Genomic DNA, 21153 nt, shown 5'->3' with positions numbered 1-21153 from the left:
TTTTAAAAAAAATAAATAACGATTGCTTATTGTTGTCAATTTTGAAATTGTTGATACGTGAAATATGTTGTGGATTAACATTCATGTACAACATTTCCCGCTAGTTTAATGGAACAGCAATTACATGTACTTGTGTATCCTCATAATCGCGTTTACTGTCCATCTCAGACTCTGCATTAGCTGTCCTTATTCCTGAGCACTTAATTTAGGACTGTTCGGGAATTATATGTACTCGTGTCGAAATCATTTAACATTATACTGTCTGGACCAGCGTATGGAGTAACAGGATATGTTTCCTCTGTATCTCATTAAGTAATGAGGATTATGTGCAGCACTGACGTTGCTTGGTGAAAAGACGACAGTGACCGTAATTGTGTCAATCAAAACGATTGTCTCATAACTATATATATAGGAAAGCAACTTGCAAGACCTGTCCATTGTCATATCCTGTTCTGACTAAAGTAAGTAAATGTTTCTTGTCTTGAAATTCCATTGAGGAAAACTCTTTTGTTTGTTGTCTGAAGAGCCTTGCAGTATTCCATTATGGCACATGTAGACTTTAAGAGTTGTGTTTTGTTAGTCATCCAATAGTTGGTTACTCGAATATTCCAGGAGACAAACTCTTGTTATTCTACTTTAAACGTGAACGAAGTTACTTCATTTGATTAATCCAGTAAAGAAACGTCATGGCTTAAGAATCCAAACTCTCTAATGACCAGCTCCTCGGCCTAACTTCTACATCATAGTAATGTTCAGATCTTGAGTATTGAAAGACTGCACGTTACACCATCATCTGTGTTATATACCCAGTCGTACACTTTGTTTGGTTTAACATAATCTTATGAAAGAGGTGCGGTGGGGGGTAACCTGGTGCTTAAAGCGTTTGCTTGTCCGAGAGCCCGGGTTCGATTCCCCACGTGGGTACAATGTGTGAAGCACATTTCTGGTGTTCCCTGCGGTTCACTATTTATTACAAAAACTGCAAAAACCTCAAAGAGTTGATGTTGTTTTGATTATGATCAGCATTGCACGGACTTCTTTATGTTTCTCAATTTTCGAGTTAGACTCCAATACATCGGTTGGACTATAAATATATCCATGCGCATGTCTTCAGAAACTTGAGAGACCGAAGATTGTATAACAACGATAATCGATATTCCAGCTACATCACGGAGTTCTTATGATATGACCTAACATGTTTTACTAAAATCACGTCATTGTATTGAATTGTACAGGCCACAACAAACATGCGTAAGTAATGATTGTCATATGATTGGGTGACGAGTCCGTGGCATGGCTCACGGCAGGGTTGTCATGAATGGACCTTCAGGGCCACATATTGCGGTATAACTTGATTTGGTCCTGCATCTTTACATGAATACGTAAGTCGGGTATACACCGCCTTTAACAATACTGCTGTGATATTACGACAAGGGCTACCAAAAGACTTTTGTTTGAATTTAAACACATATTATGGTTGGCAAAAAATCACAAAAGAAAAATATTATTATTCATTTTCAACAAAGGCCTCATGTTAAATATAATACGTGCCTCGAAATATGTAAGTGTAAAATAGGATAAATAAAACATGCCCAAAATGTATATCTCGTAACAGTTTAACTCCCAGAAACTGTATTTTCTAACATGTCCTCTACACCTTCATCCTGAGACCTTCCGCGTCGTCAGTACCCACGCGTGTCGCAGGAGGCAACAAACGGAATCGGGTGGTCAGGTTAGTTCACTCGGTTGATATATGTCATCGTATCCTAACTGTGTAGATAGACAGGTATTCTCGATCTGTTGATCACTGGATTGTCTAGTCGAGACTCCAGGCTTTACAGACCGCTGCCATATATCTGAAACTCTAACTCTGCTGAGAGTGGGTTAAACAACATGCAATCATATCTTACAATCTTCATAATATATTTCAGTTTCCAAAATGATGTTTCTGAAACAACTCTTCTTGATCCTTGTGGTCACCGTTGCTGCAGAGTGTGCATTCAGAAGGTCCAGCTTCTTGCGAAGGAGACGTGGTCAACGCTTTGCCAACAGTTACAGCCTCTACAATATGTACAATGACAACTACAAAAACATTGACGACAATAACTATGACAATATTCACGAAAGAAGCGACATCGACTCCGAATATTTCACCAGTAATGGTTACAGAAACAACTACGGCAATGTCAACAACTTTGTCCACCGCAACTTTTACAGCAATGGTCGCAACGGCTACAGAAACATCGATTACCTCAATTACAACTTGAGACGTGCAGGTGGTCGTCATTATGGTGGACGCTCGTCCTCGTATTCCAAGCGACCTTCGGTAAATGACATAACTGTATATCGATGTAAGTATCCTAAACAAATATTCCTCATTCATATCAAGATGTAAACGTTTGTTCATTACACTGTAAATGGTTTGATGATGATTTTAAAGTGTGTAAAATGATGGAACGGAAAAATTGCTTGAATTTATCAATGTAAGCCAAAGATTAATAGTTGCTAAACTTCATACTTAGATACTACTGAGGGCTTAAGCACCCTTTTTGCAACATTAATGTGTCAGCCCGGTTTTTTTTCATAATGTCAATCACAAAAACTTTAGCTTGAAACCATCTTGTGCTGTGAATCTTCTCATCCGTTGGGACAATAGTATGAAAGCCAGAACAGGCTTATTTGCAAGCGGATAGATTGATGTAAAGTTCAGTTTAATATGCAACACTATTTTGTTCTCGTTTCAGGATGACGTGTTCGATTCCAAGGCACAATACATTGAAATTTGGTTTTATTACGTAGTCATTGTTCAATAAATTATTTACTTAAATTATGACCTTATTTGGAATGGTTTCTACCATACAATGTGTTATGCAAATAAATATGAACAACTTCGGCACACTGTTGTATTTTCTACATCGGTATTCTGTTATACGTCAGCTACAACGAGGATCTGCCGTCAAACGGTAAAGATGTAGCTTCCATCAGTTCATTACTGAACCACCATCACGTGACGTTCATCGGAAAATAGGGGGGATTAAAATGCTCGATTGTCACGCCTACTCTTCCCAATATTAGAAAGTGTTAAGCAATTATGATGTCCATCGATTTGATTAGCAATATTCCAGCAATATTCAGCAATGGGAACACCAGAAATAGACTTCAGACATTGGCACCCCAAAAGAGTGCTCATACTCAGGTTCAGTACCTGTGTACTAGGGTAACCTGTTGTATCCATAACAATGGCTACGACTACCGGAACAAGACAAAGATCAATTGTACAATGTTATATTCAAGACTTTACAAAACTAGTGATCGAGAGCAGGACCAACGGTCCACGAAACCTTTTTACAGTGAAGAACTGAAAGATCTTTAATGCCTGTCATTAAATGTTAGCTTTAAAAGACCGTTGTCTGAATGTATTGTACACTGATTTCTCGTTATTTGATTTGTTGTTATTCTCCAGTTTCCGCAGGTCAAACTCGAAGTACAAATATCGTGATCTTGACAGGACATTAGGCGCATCAGTGTAGGATAATACCCAATCTTGACTGTCCTCACAAACAGATTCCGTTTCCTTGTCAAGGGCGAGTGAGTGAGTGTAGTTTTAGGCCACACTCAGCATTATTCCAGCTATATGACTATGGTCTGTAAAGAGTAACAAAATATTCATGAATGTTGTCCCCGCGTATTTTAATAACAAGTGTGGGTAAGTAATTAAATAAAGATGTCATTAATGTGTCAGGCGGTTTACAGACATATAAACACACAGACAGGACAGATTAAAATATACAACACCCTGGCAGCAGTCATATGAGACACGAGGTATCTGACGGAACATGTACACATGCGATATTTAGGGTTACATATTTTCTGCAAACTTCAGATTTCTAGTATGTCCCATATCCGGGATTAAAACCTTCACTTTCAGAGTGCGGTGCCAAACCACCAGCACACGATGTCAGTGATCAGCAATGAAAACCCGTGTGTTATCACTGCAACCAAATACCTTATGAAATATTGTTATAGATTACCAAACGTAGGGAAGTCTCGTGTCAACACGCGACCTAACACGGATTAGGTTTGGCCAAGAGAGACGCAATAAATACCGGGATTATAAGGGTTGACGCCCGTCAAAGGAATGAGCAGCAACGTAGGATAGTGAGTGAGTGAGTTTAGTTTTACGCCCCAGTCAGAAATAAGAATGAAGATGAAGGAGTAAGCATTAACTCCGAAACGTTGTGTTCTCACATAGAGAAGTTGATCAGGTGATGAAGGAGTAAGCATTAACTCCGAAACGTTGTGTTCTCACATAGAGAAGTTGATCAGGTGATGAAGGAGTAAGCATTAACTCCGAAACGTTGTGTTCTCACATAGAGAAGTTGATCAGGTGATGAAGGAGTAAGCATTAACTCCGAAACGTTGTGTTCTCACATAAAGAAGTTCATCAGGTGATGAAGGAGTAAGCATTAACTCCGAAACGTTGTGTTCTCACATAAAGAAGTTCATCAGGTGATGAAGGAGTAAGCATTAACTCCGAAACGTTGTGTTCTCACATAAAGAAGTTGATATCCATAAAATCTTCATTCTTATGCATTTCACTTCTAAATGCCCTTCAAAGACAGTCAGAAATATTCCAGCTATATGGCGGCGGTCGGTAAATAATAAAGTCTGGACCAGACAATCAAGTGTTCAACAACATGAGCATCGATCTGCACAATTGGGAATCGATCACATGTGTCGACAAAGTCAGCGAGGCTGACCACCCGATCCCTTTAGTCGCCTCTTACGACAAGCATAGTCGCCGTTTATGGCAAGCGTGGGTTGCTGAAGGCCTACTCTACCCCGGGATCTTCACGGGTCGCACCGAAGGATGAGCATGCAATGTCCTTCTCATTTCTAGATAGCCCTGAAACCAAGCAAACAGTTTTCAAATGGGTAGAATCTTTGGTACTTCCTAATATCCTTCACCACGCGTAGCACATCGTTTAGATTCGTAGGATCCCTTTTCAACAATTATCGGTCTGCCATTGTTGAGAAGCACTCATCATTACAGTAAGGAAGGGCTTCGACAAAGTGAGGGAACACAAATAATTGCTATGAGAGGTTACTGTATTGCATAGGGACGGTCAAAATATCAGTAGTGATAGGATATGTCTTTGTCGAACACAGTTTTTACGATGAGAAGTTCAAGGCGTTGGTTGTAGAGTTGTGACGGTATACATTGATGAATGTGACTGTTAATTAGTTTTCTACGATGTCATGTGTCAAGCTAGTTCGCGAGCTGATCACCCGATCCCACCAGTCGCTTCTTACGACAATCAAGGGTTGCTGAAGATTTATTAACCCGGAACTTCATGGGCGACTGTATACTCTACATAGCAAGTAATCTATGCTGGAGTGCATGGATACCACTGGTGATGAGGGAGCCCATGTAGAGTAAGAAATTAGTTGGAACGTGGTTTCTGTGTCCACCAGGTTGACTAACAGAGAACACCAAGTACATTTTGTGCCTGCTGAAACATGCTTCCGTCTTCTGTATCGTGCTTGATACGTGCAAACCTTCAAGAATGTACTGGTCGACATGTATTGTCAGGAGGATGAGACCATTGCAGCCCTTACGTGGAATCCGACGTCTTTTTAGCGGATTTGTCTTTGAAACATTATTTGATACATCGACCCATAACTTTTCTCGAACTAGAGCTTCACATACTTCGATGCTCCCTACATTGTTCTGTTAAGGAGGCTACAGTGAATAGAGATGTGCAGGGCGTGTTAACTGAACTGAATGTATTTTAATATCGTTACGTTGATATAGTTTCAGTGGTAAAATACAGAAAAGACCAAATGAAAATAACGGTCAGCATACTTCCAAACAGCAATAAACTATATCTAACATGTGTGTAAGTATATCCATCTTGGCCTAGATCTTCGAAGCTCTCTTTGCGCTAAGATAGTCGCAAGTGCCATACCTTAACATTGACTTACGACTAAGAGAGCTTCGAAACTCTACGCCCTGGGGTCGTAACTTCACAGCACAATGCCGCAGTGTCACTAACAATAGCATGTATTGGGGTGAAAGTATCTTTTGCGAATAAGAACGTATCGTCTTGGTAGCAGATGTATCACGTACAATTTAGAATATCGTCGGTATTTGTAGCTATGTTTCTCATCAACGTAGATATTTGCATCAATGCCGTTGATGAACCTATAGGCTGATCTAACAGGCTTCTTTCTGAGTGTGGTAACTCAGTGTCTGAACCATGATTGAAGATTTTTGGTATCGGTTCGCCCAGTCCAACAGGCCTCTTGCAAAATATAATCACTCCATGTCTGAACCATGAATGAAGCTATCTTTCATCGATTCTTTGGTCCAGCAAGTTATGAATGATTTTACTGCAGCTTTCTGTTTCTGTCACCCAGTAACGTTTGTTTAACATACCACTAATTACAAGTATAGGTCTGTCTCCTATTCTTGCGGGTTTCATTTTCTCTCGGTAAACAATCTTTCGTACTTCCCAATACCCCCCTCCCCCCTTTTCCGACAGGTTTCCTCTTCTTTACACTTCACTAACATTACTTGCTCGTTATGCCATGAGAATTGGAGAAATGGGAGATGCCTCATTAAGTCAGTGGCGGACAACCTTTTTTCACCATGCTCAAGAGTGGTAACACACCTAAAGGATCAAGCACTTGATAGATGCAGATGTTAGAGAAGGAGTTTCTTCATTTAAAAAGAAGAAGCATTCATAAGATAAGAACTGTTTCTATTCTTTCCAGCAGATATCCGTAAGTACCACAAGAATAGAAACGCCAGTACATTAATCCTTTCTCATATGCAACTTTATTTTCATTTCAGACCCCGCATTAGCTGTCCATCCATGGTCCTTTAAAGTGTTCTGGAATCGTATGTACTCGTGTCGAAATCATTTAACATTATACTGTCTGGACCAGCGTATGGAGTAACGGGATATGTTTCCTCTGTATCTCATTAAGTAATGAGGATTATGTGCAGCACTGACGCGTACGTTGCTCGGTAAAACGATGACTGTGACCGAAATTGTGTCAATCAAAACGATTGTCTCATAACTATATAGGAAAGCAATTTGCAGGACTTGTCCATTGTCATAGCCTGTTCTGACTAAGCATACGTTGTCTTGAAATCCTAGTGAGGAAAGCTCCTTTGTTTGTTGACTTGTAAAGCCGTGCAGTATTCCATTATGGCACATGTAGACGTTTACAGTTGTGTTGAGTTCTTGATTCACGCACGTGAATCCTTAATGTCTCATGTCTCGCATTGTTGGGTAAACCACGGAGTTCAGACGACCCTTTTCCTTTTAAAACTCGTGTTATTCTGCTCACCACCTCATCGAAGTTAACTCTGTTAGTTAATCCAGTTAAGAAAAACGTATGGCTAAAGCTCTTTTTACTCAGCATAGGAGATCACTTACAGACAATTGACACCCAACCCTAAAGCTACATGAGTATATTTTTTAATGTTGATGATTGAAAGGGTATAGTGAAAGTTTGTTTCGTGGAAACCAACGATTAAAAGTTCATCTTGTCAATTTATAAACTTAGCATGAAAGCATCGTGTGCTCTGTATCTACTCATCCGCTTGCACAATAGTATGAAAACCAGAATACGCTTATTCACAAGTAAATAGATTGAAGTAAAGTTCAGTTTAACTTGCAATACTATTTTGTTGTCGTTTCAGGATGACGCGTTCGATTCCAAGGCACAATACATTGAAATTTGGTTTTGATTTTTACGCAGAAATTGCTCAGTAAAATATCTATTTAAATTATTAACTTATTTGGAATGGTTTCTACCATATAATGTGTTTTGTAAATGAATATGAAGTGTATTTTCTACGTCGTGATTGTGTTATACGTCAGCTACAACGAGGAGCTGTATATTGATGTAAGTGTCACTTTCTCAATTTTTCCGTTGCTATATAAAACAATCAGTTTCTGTCAGTAGCATGCCCTCATACAAATCTAGACAAAAAGTTTGTTCCTCTCATTGTAATAGTTGTCATATAATTAAAAGCGTAAAATGATGACAACGAACTATCATTCGGTGTTAGAATCTACCCCGAAATCGCATTCATTACAATATTGAAGTTGCCTGTCCGTAAAAGTATTCCCGTTCATTGCTTGATTGTAGGGGCACCAGTCTTTGGTGCCTTGGAAAACTCACAGATCCGTACTGCCAAAACGCTAGCTCGAAGGAATCGTGTATCTGAATCTACTCTTCCGTTTTAACAATAGTAAGAAAAAACTAGACAAGTTTAATGTTCAGTTTAACATGGTTGGTGTAATGTTCAGTTTAACATGATCGGTGTAATGTTCAGTTTAACATGATTGGTGTAATGTTCGGCTTAACATGATCGGTGTAATGGTCAGTTTAACATGATTGGTGTAATGTTCAGTTTAACATGATTGGTGTAATGTTCTGTTTAACATGATTAGTGTAATGTTCAGTTTAACATGATTTTGTAATGTTCAGTTTAACATGATTGGTGTAATGTTCAGCTTACTATGATCGGTGTAATCTTCAGTTTAACATGATTGGTGTAATGTTCTTTTTAACATGATTGGTGTAATGTTCGTTTAACATGATCGGTGTAATGTTCAGTTTAACATGATCGGTGTAATGTTCAGTTTAACATGATCGGTGTAATGTTCAGTTTAACATGATTAGTGTAATGTTCGGCTTAACATGATTGGTGTAATGTTCAGTTTATCATGATTGGTGTAATGTTCAGTTTAACATGATTGGTGTAATGTTCAGTTTAACATGATTGGTGTAATGTTCAGTTTAACATGATTAGTGTAATGTTCGGCTTAACATGATTGGTGTAATGTTCAGTTTATCATGATTGGTGTAATGTTCGGTTTAACATGATTGGTGTAATGTTCTGTTTATCACGATTGGTGTAATGTTCAGTTTAACATGATTGGTGTAATGGTCAGTTTAACATGATTGGTGTAATGTTCAGTTTAACATGATTGGTGTAATGTTCAGTTTAACATGATTGGTGTAATGTTCGGCTTAACATGATTGGTGTAATGTTCAGTTTAACATGATCGGAGTAATGTTCAGTTTAACATGATTGGTGTAATGTTCAGTTTAACATGATTGGTGTAATGTTCAGTTTAACATGATTGTTGTAATGTTCAGTTTAACATGATTGGTGTAATGTTCAGTTTAACATGATTGGTGTAATGTTCAGTTTAACATGATTGGTGTAATGTTCAGTTTAACATGATTGTTGTAATGTTCAGTTTAACATGATTGGTGTAATGTTCAGTTTAACATGATTGGTGTAATGTTCTGTTTAACATGATTGGTGTAATGTTCGGCTTAACATGATCGGTGTAATGTTCAGTTTAACATGATTGGTGTAATGTTCAGTTTAACATGATTGGTGTAATGTTCTGTTTAACATGATTAGTGTAATGTTCAGTTTATCATGATTGTGTAATGTTCAGTTTAACATGATTGGTGTAATGTTCAGTTTAACATGATCGGTGTAATGTTCAGTTTAACATGATTGGTGTAATGTTCAGTTTAACATGATTGGTGTAATGTTCAGTTTAACATGATTGGTGTAATGTTCAGTTTACCATGATCGGTGTAATGTTCAGTTTAACATGATCGGTGTAATGTTCAGTTTAACATGATTAGTGTAATGTTCGGCTTAACATGATTGGTGTAATGTTCTGTTTATCATGATTGGTGTAATGTTCAGTTTATCATGATTGTGTAATGTTCAGTTTAACATGATTGGTGTAATGTTCAGTTTACCATGATCGGTGTAATGTTCAGTTTAACATGATCGGTGTAATGTTCAGTTTAACATGATTGGTGTAATGTTCGGCTTAACATGATCGGTGTAATGTTCAGTTTAACATGATTGGTGTAATGTTCAGTTTAACATGATTGGTGTAATGTTCAGTTTACCATGATCGGTGTAATGTTCAGTTTAACATGATTGGTGTAATGTTCTTTTTAACATGATTGGTGTAATGTTCAGTTTATCATGATTGGTGTAATGTTCAGTTTAACATGATTGGTGTAATGTTCTGTTTATCACGATTGGTGTAATGTTCAGTTTACTATGATCGGTGTAATGTTCAGTTTAACATGATTGGTGTAATGTTCAGTTTAACATGATTGGTGTAATGTTCAGTTTAACATGATTGGTGTAATGTTCGGCTTAACATGATTGGTGTAATGTTCAGTTTAACATGATCGGAGTAATGTTCAGTTTAACATGATTGGTGTAATGTTCAGTTTAACATGATCGGTGTAATGTTCAGTTTAACATGATTGGTGTAATGTTCTTTTTAACATGATTGGTGTAATGTTCAGTTTATCATGATTGGTGTAATGTTCAGTTTAACGTGATTGGTGTAATGTTCTGTTTATCACGATTAGTGTAATGTTCAGTTTATCATGATTGTGTAATGTTCAGTTTAACATGATTGGTGTAATGTTCGGCTTAACATGATTGGTGTAATGTTCAGTTTAACATGATCGGTGTAATCTTCAGTTTAACATGATTGGTGTAATGTTCAGTTTAACATGATTGGTGTAATGTTCAGTTTAACATGATTGTTGTAATGTTCAGTTTAACATGATTGGTGTAATGTTCGGCTTAACATTATTGGTGTAATGTTCAGTTTACCATGATTGGTGTAATGTTCAGTTTAACATGATCGGTGTAATGTTCAGTTTAACATGATTGGTGTAATGTTCAGTTTAACATGATTGGTGTAATGTTCTTTTTAACATGATTGGTGTAATGTTCAGTTTAACATGATTGGTGTAATGTTCAGTTTAACATGATTGGTGTAATGTTCAGTTTACCATGATCGGTGTAATGTTCAGTTTAACATGATTGGTGTAATGTTCAGTTTAACATGATTGGTGTAATGTTCAGTTTAACATGATTGGTGTAATGTTCAGTTTAACATGATTGGTGTAATGGTCGGCTTAACATGATTGGTGTAATGTTCAGTTTAACATGATTGGTGTAATGTTCAGTTTAACATGATCGGTGTAATGTTCAGTTTAACATGATCGGTGTAATGTTCAGTTTAACATGATCGGTGTAATGTTCAGTTTAACATGATTGGTGTAATGTTCAGTTTAACATGATTGGTGTAATGTTCAGTTTAACATGATCGGTGTAATCTTCAGTTTAACATGATTGGTGTAATGTTCAGCTTAACATGATTGGTGTAATGTTCAGTTCATCATGATTGGTGTAATGTTCAGTTTAACATGATTGGTGGAATGTTCAGTTTAACATGATTGGTGGAATGTTCAGTTTAACATGATTGGTGGAATGTTCAGTTTAACGTGATTGGTGTAATGTTCAGTTTAACATGATTGGTGGAATGTTCAGTTTAACATGATTGGTGGAATGTTCAGTTTAACATGATTGGTGGAATGTTCAGTTTAACATGCAACACTATTTGTTCTCATTCGGGATGACGTGTTCAAGTCCGTGGCACAATGCACTGAAATTTGTTATGCTTTTACATTCCCATTGTTTCATAAAATATTTAACTTTTTAAATTCTGAATGGTTGCTAGATATCACAAAATGTGTTTTGCAAATAAATCTGAACAGCTTCAGTAATAAAATAAAATAAAATAAATAAATAAATAAATAAATAAATAAATAAATAAATAAATAAATAAATAAATAAATAAATAAATAAATAAAAGTGTAACCAGACAGAAATTACGTAAATGCAGCTAACGGTATTAGTTTTAAATTAGTAAATTTATGTATCTGTTGGGGCTGAAGTGGCAACGTTCAATACCTGTCTACAAGGAGACAGGCTGCAGTATCTATGGAAGTGGCTATGGCTATCAGAACGATGACCATGGTCCTTATACATTGTAATGGGATGATGCATAACTAGTGATCAACCGTGGGAGACTCGGAGAACTCACCTATCTTACTTTTGAGGGGAACAGCCAATCATATAAATGAGCAATGTCTTTTTGAAAGAGGACAAATGTAGCAAATGCTATATTTAAGATTACATATACACTTCCTAAACTAAGTACAGATTTTAGTTGAGTGCGTTCCTGGCTTAGAGTCTATATTGTCAGAGCGAGGGATCAAACCATCAGCATACTATGTCTGCGATCAGCATACAAACCCGTGTGTGTTTACTGCAGACAAATACCTTAGTATTGTAATATCATTGCCAGACGTAGGAGAGTCTCCTCCCACCACGTGACCTAACATGAATTAGGACTGCGTAAGAGAGACGTGATGAATACCAGGATTATGAGGGTTGATGTCCTGCGAATGATTGAGAAACACAGTTCAGCACAGCATAGTACAGCACGTCGACGTCTACTACAGCCAAGTTGACGAATAATAATGACAATTCTGATTGATATGCACCTTTCTATGATGACGACGTTTCGACATAGATTGTAACGTCATTATAAAGCAAGTTGCATATCCTAAAAATTGTCTTCTTCATCAACGCAACTTCTAAAATGGCCATAAGTGGCCAGAGTCCTTTTCAACATTAGATGACATCGAAACATAAAATAATTTTCAAATTGGTGCAATATTTATTTTTATCTTTCATAAAATCCTTCACCATGCATGTCTACATGCAAGTATTTTACCTTTCTAGTTCGAAGGATCTCGGATCAACAATTATCGGTATGTTGTGACGGATAACGCAATGATAAAGTGAGGGAACACAAATCTCTCACATTGCTATCAGGTTACGGTATTAAGGGGACGGGGAGAACATAAGGAGTGATAGCATATGTCCTTGTCGAACCCACTGTCTACAATGAGACGTGCAAAGTGTGGGTTGAAGGTTTTGAGGTGTACGTTGACGTATGTGAGAGTGAATTAGTTTTAAACTATGGCATGTGCCAAACGTGTCAGCAAAGCCTGACCTCCTTATCCCGCCAGAGTCTCTTGCGACAAGCAAAGGTTGCTGAAGATTAATTCGCACCCTGAACTTCACGGGTAACTGTATCCTCTAACAACCCACAAGTGAAATACGCTGGAGTGCGTAGACATCACTGGTGATGAGGAACCCATGTTGAGTATGAAATCATTTGGAACTGGAGCAAACTGTGTCCAGTTTGATAAATAGAGTATATCTAAGCCATTTTATGCTGTTGAAACCTGTAATCTTGATTTGTAGCAAGGGAAACAAGTGTCGTACCATGATATTGGCAAAGGTTAGTTAGTTAAATAAGGGTGTACTGCACGACCTTTAGTGTCAGGAGGTTGAGAATATTTCAGCCCTCATTGTAACACGAAGCCTTAGTGGATTTGTCGTGATAGCACTGTGTTTTTTATCGACTCATCACTTGTCTCGACCTCCATATATATATAGATGCTCTCTAAAGCTCTTGGTAATATTGCCAATTATTTTTACACTTTTAAGGCAGTTTTAATGTGTAATCGTTTTTCGTAGGCTGGAATAGACCGGATTTTGTTTCAGCATAACTTTGAATAAATTTCCTATTGTTGTTCTTCAATGATAAAACTGCATCAGTGATGAAGGAGAACATAGCTTATCAAGACCAACTCAGAGTAGAAAGCATACATAGTACTTTCAGGTGTGGTAGAGTAGCCTAATGGTTACAGCGTCCGCTCGTCACACTGAATACTCACGTGGATCGAATGTGTGAAGCCCATTACTGGTGTCCCCCGCCTTAATATTGATGTACAAATATTGCTAAAAGCGGCGTAAAACCTCACTCACTCTCTAACAGCACTTTCAAAATAATTATGTTTCATAAATACAGTGATTTACATGTGACTTTCCAGGAATGTGTCATAAGTCAGATGCAACCTGTCGCTGTTGTCATAACATTATCCAACAAAGATTAATACAATTGACGTTAGGCAATAACTACTGTGAACGTGGTCCCTCACATACAAGGTGACATCACCGAATCCTGCCGACGGCCAATGTGTCTGTATCGCCCCCTTCAGCCAGTTTCACTTCTCTTTCCTGGGAGTCGATCCTGCCTAGCATCGAATCACAGATAAAATAAATGCCACTCTTTAGCTTATTGAATGGGTACCCGGTAGTAACAAAAGCTAAAACCCATGAATTTGATATAGTGTTTATGTTCCTCGAGGATGGATGACAGCTATTCCTTCGACCGGATGAGTGAGTAAGTATGGTTTCACGTGGTTTTTATTATTAATCCAGCGATATCATAGCGAGGTTGCCAATAACGGGCTTCATTCATTGTACCCATGTTGGGAATCGAACTCGGGTCTTCAGTGTGACGAGTGGACACTGTAACCAATAGGCTGCCATACCACCCGTATACCGGATGTATGTTAAGCTGCATGTGTGAGACATATATTATACAGCTCAATTATTCTCTTTTCAATCAGAGGTTAAGCGTTTATTACAGCTGCCTTTATACTGCGATACAGCGTACGATCTCGAGAGTAACAACATATTGTGTCATCAGGAGTTTGAGCAAACCGAGTGAAGCACTGACCCGTTCAGTGTCTAACTAAACCATATTGGAATCATTTACTGAAAACAAATACTGGTGACGACACACTGGACCGGAATAGACCGATTGTACCGGCGTAGATAGACTATTGATCCGTAAGGATCGTGGTTAGAATTTGTCTTCAGCAACCCAATCTAAGAGGTGACTAATGGGATTGGGTGGTCACACTCGCTGATTTTCATATCAGAAATGCGATTTTTATGATCTTCATGAATGGATTGTCTGGTCCAGTCTCGAATATTTGTAGATCGCCGCCGAACAGCTGGTATAATACTGAGTGCGGCGTTAAACAACACACAAAGATAGATTATTCACAATCTCTCTCCATTGAGCATTTGACATTGCGCTGTAGTCACTGAGGGGTGGTCGTAATCATCATTTGTAAATAAATGTGGCATTGTTATGTGAATATATATTATTTGGTCAAAGGTGAACAGAAAAACCTGCCGCAAAGCTACAACATTTCAGATGAGACATAATATTTCAACGTGGATATCTGTTATAAACCATTCTAAAACTGGTTTACTACTTGTATATTGCTTGCTTCAACCTAACAAACTACTGCATATCATGCGACGCAAACTTTGGGACGGACATCGGTCAGTCGAGGGTCAGCCGTTCAACAAGGAAATATGTCTCCGGTCTTGGCACTTAAACATTCAGTATCTACAGAGCACAATTCATCAGCAGTTGAAATGAACATCTCAATATCTCAGCTGTCAGATATCAAGGGTTGATAAAGTATTTGGGTACTTAAACAATACAATAAACAATGTGTTTGTGTATTTGACACTTGAACCCTTAGAATTCGCCGCCTTGGCGTCACCTTTTCTGTCCCTCTTTGACTTGAATAGTTGAGTACATGAGCATAGGGATAGAAATCTGACATATCATATCCTCAGTCACAAGTAGACTGGGGTAGGCGCAGAAAGAATACATGAGTGAGTGATATTGTTTTACTCCGCTTTTAGGAATATGCGGGCAAAAGCACGGCGGGAAATACCAGAAATGGGCTTCACACATCATACCCCATGTGGAGAATGAAACCCGGGACTTCGGAGGGATGAGCGAACGCTTTAACCACTAGATATCTATAAGAAGCTACACAATCGGTTATGCTGAAACCATTTTCTCATTTAGAAAGCTCCTCACTCTTTCTAAACACCACAGTTTGAGATTTGTCTGAGGCAACATTGAGATTGTAATCAACACAACGCTATTCTTGAACATTGATGTGCTTTGTAAACCATATGATCCGACATAAACAAAAAGCATGTCCATTGTGACAAGTTGTCAGCACCTGCATAAATTCTCAATCCCGCCGGTAACGTGTACACTTATCATCATTTAAAAGCTCTGCAAAAAGCAATTGTCAATTCCTGATCTAGGCATGGAATGAGCTTCTCGATTTATTGTGTATATAGTAATGAGCGCTGTCTTATCCGGTGCGTGTCGGACAGATGTGTATTGTCACCAATTAATCCTGCGTTGAAACTACATAGCTGCCGACCAAGACAATATTATCTCAGTTCAGTATGGATATACTTGTACACGCAGTGATGAAGTTGACGCATTTTATTGTCAAGGTGTGCAGTAACTGAGAGAACCACGTGAAACGGCAATGTATCCGAGAGTAACAAAACTGGCTCAGTTCTAGTCGTAGGTAACCGTGTCAGCTCTACAATCGAGCACGCTGTCTAAACGGTATTGTGTCATCAGTCCTGATGAGTGGCGGTTTAGACAGCTTCCTCTGTACATTATCCGGGAGAAGAATAACATCTTCGGCAAACAAAATGAGGAACAATTGCATCTACTCAGGATGCAACTGAATACCAGGATAACAAGCAGATTCAATAATATCAACAAAGTAATTTTGTAATTATGAAAACAAGACGGGACTAAGGACACCACCTTGTCGCACCCCAATGCTACACTGACACATTTCTAGAAAGAATTGTTAGATTTAGCATATGACTCGACACATTCATAAATGGACTTATGTTTTTCAATATTTTGGAGACACGCCCTTTCTATTCAATATCGACAATAATTTTGACTTATCGAAACCAGATCAAAAGTTTTTGAGAAGTGAACAATAAAGCGTATAATTTGCCTTCCTTACATAGAATCCTTTGTGAAATAGTGTGCAAGACAAGCCATACTGTAAATTGTGTGTGTGTGTGTGTGTGTGTGTGTATAATATTTACTGAAAACGCTGAGTACCGTAAGACCTCTGTAATTAGAGACTTCATTGATCTCACCTCTCAACTATTACACCTACACACCACTGTGCTAGAAATATTTTACCTTTATCAAATAAAATATTGAAAAGAGGACAAAAAGGACAAAAACATCACGAGTGCTTGTTGCAATAATTTTTATCTTGTCACCACCAGTTGACTTAGAACATTTAAGTTTGTCGATTGCCTTTAAGCACCTCATCAACTGATATTGGAGAATATAGATTATCAGCAATATTACCACCTACCATTTTGGTGCAACAGGAACTGAACCAAAAAACCTTTCTCAAAACCGTCCAAAATACGTTACTAATGTATACCTTGAAAGAATGAAATCGATCATACAGATTCATTTACTTCATGTCTCTCAGTCAGAACGTATATGTAACATATGTTCCATAGGAACACATGTAAATGTATATGCATTTAGTTTTCTGTCACGAGTGTCCTCAGTGAAAGAAGTCAGTGTGGACAAAATGCATCAGAGTTAATCCTCCAACTGAGCGGCAGTGTAAATACATATTCAGCCAACAGTGACTGTCCGGTTTAATGTGAGATTATATCTTCCTAATCAAGGGATCAGACATCAAAATGTGTAGAAGAATGTATTCTTGGTCGTTGCATAACGGACAGTTCAGAGGTAAGTAATGCAACGGTGACCCCATCACTCAACATCCAGAATCTCTTGAAGTGTATAAAGGGGGAATGAACTTCTGGCTATCATTTGGGATTATTCGCTTTGACTGGAGCTACAAGTGAGTATGTGTTTGACAGTCACTTTAGCTGTACTTTTGCAGTAACTGTAAGGCAATGTGAATATGTATTCTTGGATTGTCATAGTGGAAAGTGACACTAAGTAATTTACACGGATAACAATATGTGTATTATCACTGCTATAATGTCCAGAAACAAACATGTGTAAGCGATATGTGTGTATGCATGAAATGTGGACACACGTTTATAGTGACTACTGGATTCCTCCTTTATACAGTTACAGGACAAGGAAGGGTAAAGCTAATTTTGATTAGCTGGAAATGTTCTGTTACTGTAACGACAGACTTAGCGATGTTGGGAAGAACGTAGATGCCGTGCACATTAATGACTATTTAATTGGGTGTTTCACTATGGCACATTTAATTTGAAATTATGAGGAAATATTACCCTAAATGACTCTTTCACATCTGTTTGCCCTGGTATTTTGAGTTAAACACATGTTCTTAGTTTAATGCTTTTATACCAAGGCATACCGAGAACGTATAAAACTCACCCACTCACCGCAATTCATGTTCACATTTACCTCCCTTGTTGTTTTGAAAATCGACGTTTATCTATCTGTAATCATTTGGCAATATACGCGTGCTCGGTGCTTTCGCCACTTTCACTATAGTAGGAAATATCTAAAACCTGCATCATGTTGTGTTTTCTCCAATATCAACCGGATACATGTTTGTGTATTCTATAACTTATCTAACAACCCCTCTAACAATCAGTCTTTAAGACGCAAGTTACCTTACACAACCACCCGTGTTCCCATGTGTTCCCATGGCGAGAACATACTGAAATATAATATCCTTCTTATAATTATGAAGTTCCTGTTGGTGAAACCAGATATATTTATTCTTTGCAACATAATTCAGTTCTTATTGAAATGAGTTGCCCTCAGTAAATGGAGATAGTACAGTGAAAATAGCATTTGTCTTCATTTGAAAAGATGCAAATAACAGGTTCAACCTGTAATTATTTCTTGCGTCTGAAGGGATTAAAGGATTAAGGGATAAGGGGGTGAAAGGATGATGGAAAGAGGAATCTACGTTGGGACAATCAGTTACAAGTGCAAGTATTTGGCCGATGTGACAGGTACGCTTGTCATGACTCCATAACGCTGACGTAACATTTCACAAGATGCTGTGGACGTACTCAGTATGCAGCTCAAGCTTGCAAGTTTAGTGTGTCCTACATATTCAATTGCATGTTTGATTGTATAACCAGTGCCATGGTGATGTGGTTGTCCAGGATGTAGCCATGATATAAATAACTTTTCAGTGTATTGTGGACGATATGTTTGAGGACAGTTGCTTAATGTTGGTTTGTTGGTTGTTTAATGGGGCACTCAGCAACATTCCAGCTATGTGGCCTCGACCTGTAAATAATCAGGGCCCACTTGCACAAAGCGATCTTAGCGCTACGACTGTCTTATGCTTATGTTGGAGTATGTGAGTTACAATCATTGCACGCTTTGTGCGGGTGGGCCCAGGTCATAACCAGACGAAACAGTGATCATTAGCATGAGCTTCGGTTTATGTAACTGGGATACGATGACAAGTGTCAACTAGTCTGACCACTCGATTCTGTTTGTCGCGACCCGTGAAGGTCCCGGGGTAGAATAGGCCTTCAGCAACCCATGCTTGCCATAAAAGGCGAGTGTGCTTGTCGTAAGAGGCGACAAACGGGATCGGGTGGTCAGCCTCGCTGACTTGGTCGACACATGTCATCGATTCCCAATTGCGCAGATCGATGCTCATGCTGTTGATCACTGGATTGTCTGGTCCAGACTCGATTATTTACAGACCACCGCCATGTCGCTGGAATATAGCTGAGTGCGGCGTAAAACTGAACTCACTCACCTGCATGAGTTTCAGAAGACCACTTCTAATCTGTGAATCGAAATGCAATAAGACTGATTTTCATATCTTTAAAAAAGCTGCAGGGAAATACATTTCATACATTGAATATTCGGCGTGACATTTCTACTGACCGTATCTGTTACCGAAAAAGCGATAGGTGATTCTGCAGGAAAATACCAATCCCTATATTATATCGCGAATATTGATCTAAGACGCCATTCTTTTTTAGCGATTCGAACCAGGCATGCAGATGACATATCTGCAATATGATTTGGTGTAAAACACCGAGATTACAGTCGTTCTGTTAGTAAATTTCTTTGAAGAAGATATTGACGACTCCAGCTATTACATCAGTGAGTTTGGTTTGTTGACACTTTGAGAGGCACCCAAACAGTCGATATCTCCTTATCAAAAACAAATCAAAGCTTGTGTTTATATCGCTTGTGTCACCGTAGATCACTTGCATCAAGTCAAACATTTTGTTGATGAACAAGGTTTTGTTTTTACACATAGCATCACAATAGAAATGGGATGGTTGGGCAGCGTCGTCATTCCGAAGATCCGGGTTTGATTCCCCATATGGGTACCAAGTGTAAAGCCTATTTCTGGTGTCCGCCGCCGTGATATTGCTGGAATATTGTCAAAAGCTGCGAAAAATCTCACTCACTCACTAATTCACTGTGCATGACATGTCCTCACTTTAATAAGACTTTTGTTTCAGTCTTAGCAACGATGCATCTAACACACCTCTTCCTCCTTGTCGTCACTGTCGCCGTAACAAGTGCCTACATCAAGTCAAGTTTAAGAAGAAGACGACGCCTTGGACGTTACGACTACGCCCACGATTATAACAGCAACTTGTTCGGCAACTTTTACAACAACGACAACAGTTACCATGACAACAATTATGACAACAACTTTGACAATTCCAACGACAACGCATATGGCGATATACCACTATATGTGTACGACCTCGGCAATGGAAACCTCTACGGTAACGATTATGGCAGTGACTATGGCAGCCCCTTCGTCGGCAGTGTCAACAGGGTCAACAGTGACGTCAGTTACAGAGCGCGTGATCGTTACTATAGGCAACGCCTGAAGTACGACAGGCGGCCGAAGCTCAATGATATAACAGTGTTAATGTAAACCATGCCTCAATTTTGAAAAGATGTTAATATTATATGGATCCCAGAGCATTTACGCTGGGTTATTGAATATGTGTACACAAGCTTTATTAAAGATTTATTGTCTCGTTTAGTCAACTGCGTATGTGTTCTCATTACTAGAAACATTTTTACTCTGTTTTGTAGTTGTGACCTATATCTCCTTGATCTACAATGTATTCTGATCTTCCATGATTTTTGTAGTCCCGTGTTTTCTGACTGTTGGAGAGCTGAGTGGTTAAAGACCGGTGTCAGGACTCGATTCCCTACATGACTACAGTGTGTAAAACCCGCTCTCGCCCCTTGCCGTGATATTGCTGGAATATTGCTAAAGGTGTTGTAAAACTAAATGCACTCATTCAGGCATACAATGCAGCCAAGTGTCGTCGTTAGGATATAATGTTAATAGGTGTGATATACAATGAAGCCAACCGTACACGTGAGCCAAACTAGCTGTTTTCCGTGATGTACAATTTAAGAACATACATTAGGGGGAAATCCAGTCAGCTACGCTTGGCACATTTATTTTGTACAGATTATGATGTATATTTTACGGGCGGGGGCACTAAGACATCAT

General features: G+C 38.5%; 1 protein-coding gene across 1 annotated transcript; it reads left to right on the top strand.

The window, feature by feature from the left end:
* Positions 1-1939: 1939 nt before the first annotated feature.
* Positions 1940-20559, top strand: LOC137264912 (insoluble matrix shell protein 4-like). Its single transcript, XM_067800268.1, has 3 exons — positions 1940-2326; positions 13205-13241; positions 20132-20559. Exons 1-3 carry the CDS (start codon positions 1940-1942, stop codon positions 20557-20559), a joined length of 852 nt encoding a protein of 283 aa, XP_067656369.1.
* The last annotated feature ends 594 nt before the right edge of the window (positions 20560-21153 follow it).

The sequence above is a fragment of the Haliotis asinina genome, chromosome 15 (genome assembly GCF_037392515.1).
Source record: "Haliotis asinina isolate JCU_RB_2024 chromosome 15, JCU_Hal_asi_v2, whole genome shotgun sequence".
Classification (NCBI taxonomy): Eukaryota; Metazoa; Mollusca; class Gastropoda; order Lepetellida; family Haliotidae; genus Haliotis; species Haliotis asinina.
The sequence above is the reverse complement of the archived record's forward strand: the minus strand, read 5'-3'. Positions and strand labels throughout refer to the sequence as shown.

Coding starts and splice junctions, on each gene's coding strand:
- LOC137264912 (XM_067800268.1), top strand. CDS start 1,940: ATGATGTTTCTGAAACAACTCTTCTTGATCCTTGTGGTCACCGTTGCT. Junction 2,327..13,204: donor CGTATTCCAAGCGACCTTCG/GTAAATGACATA, acceptor CTTGATTTGTAG/CAAGGGAAACAAGTGTCGTA. Junction 13,242..20,131: donor GTACCATGATATTGGCAAAG/GTTAGTTAGTTA, acceptor CTTTTGTTTCAG/TCTTAGCAACGATGCATCTA.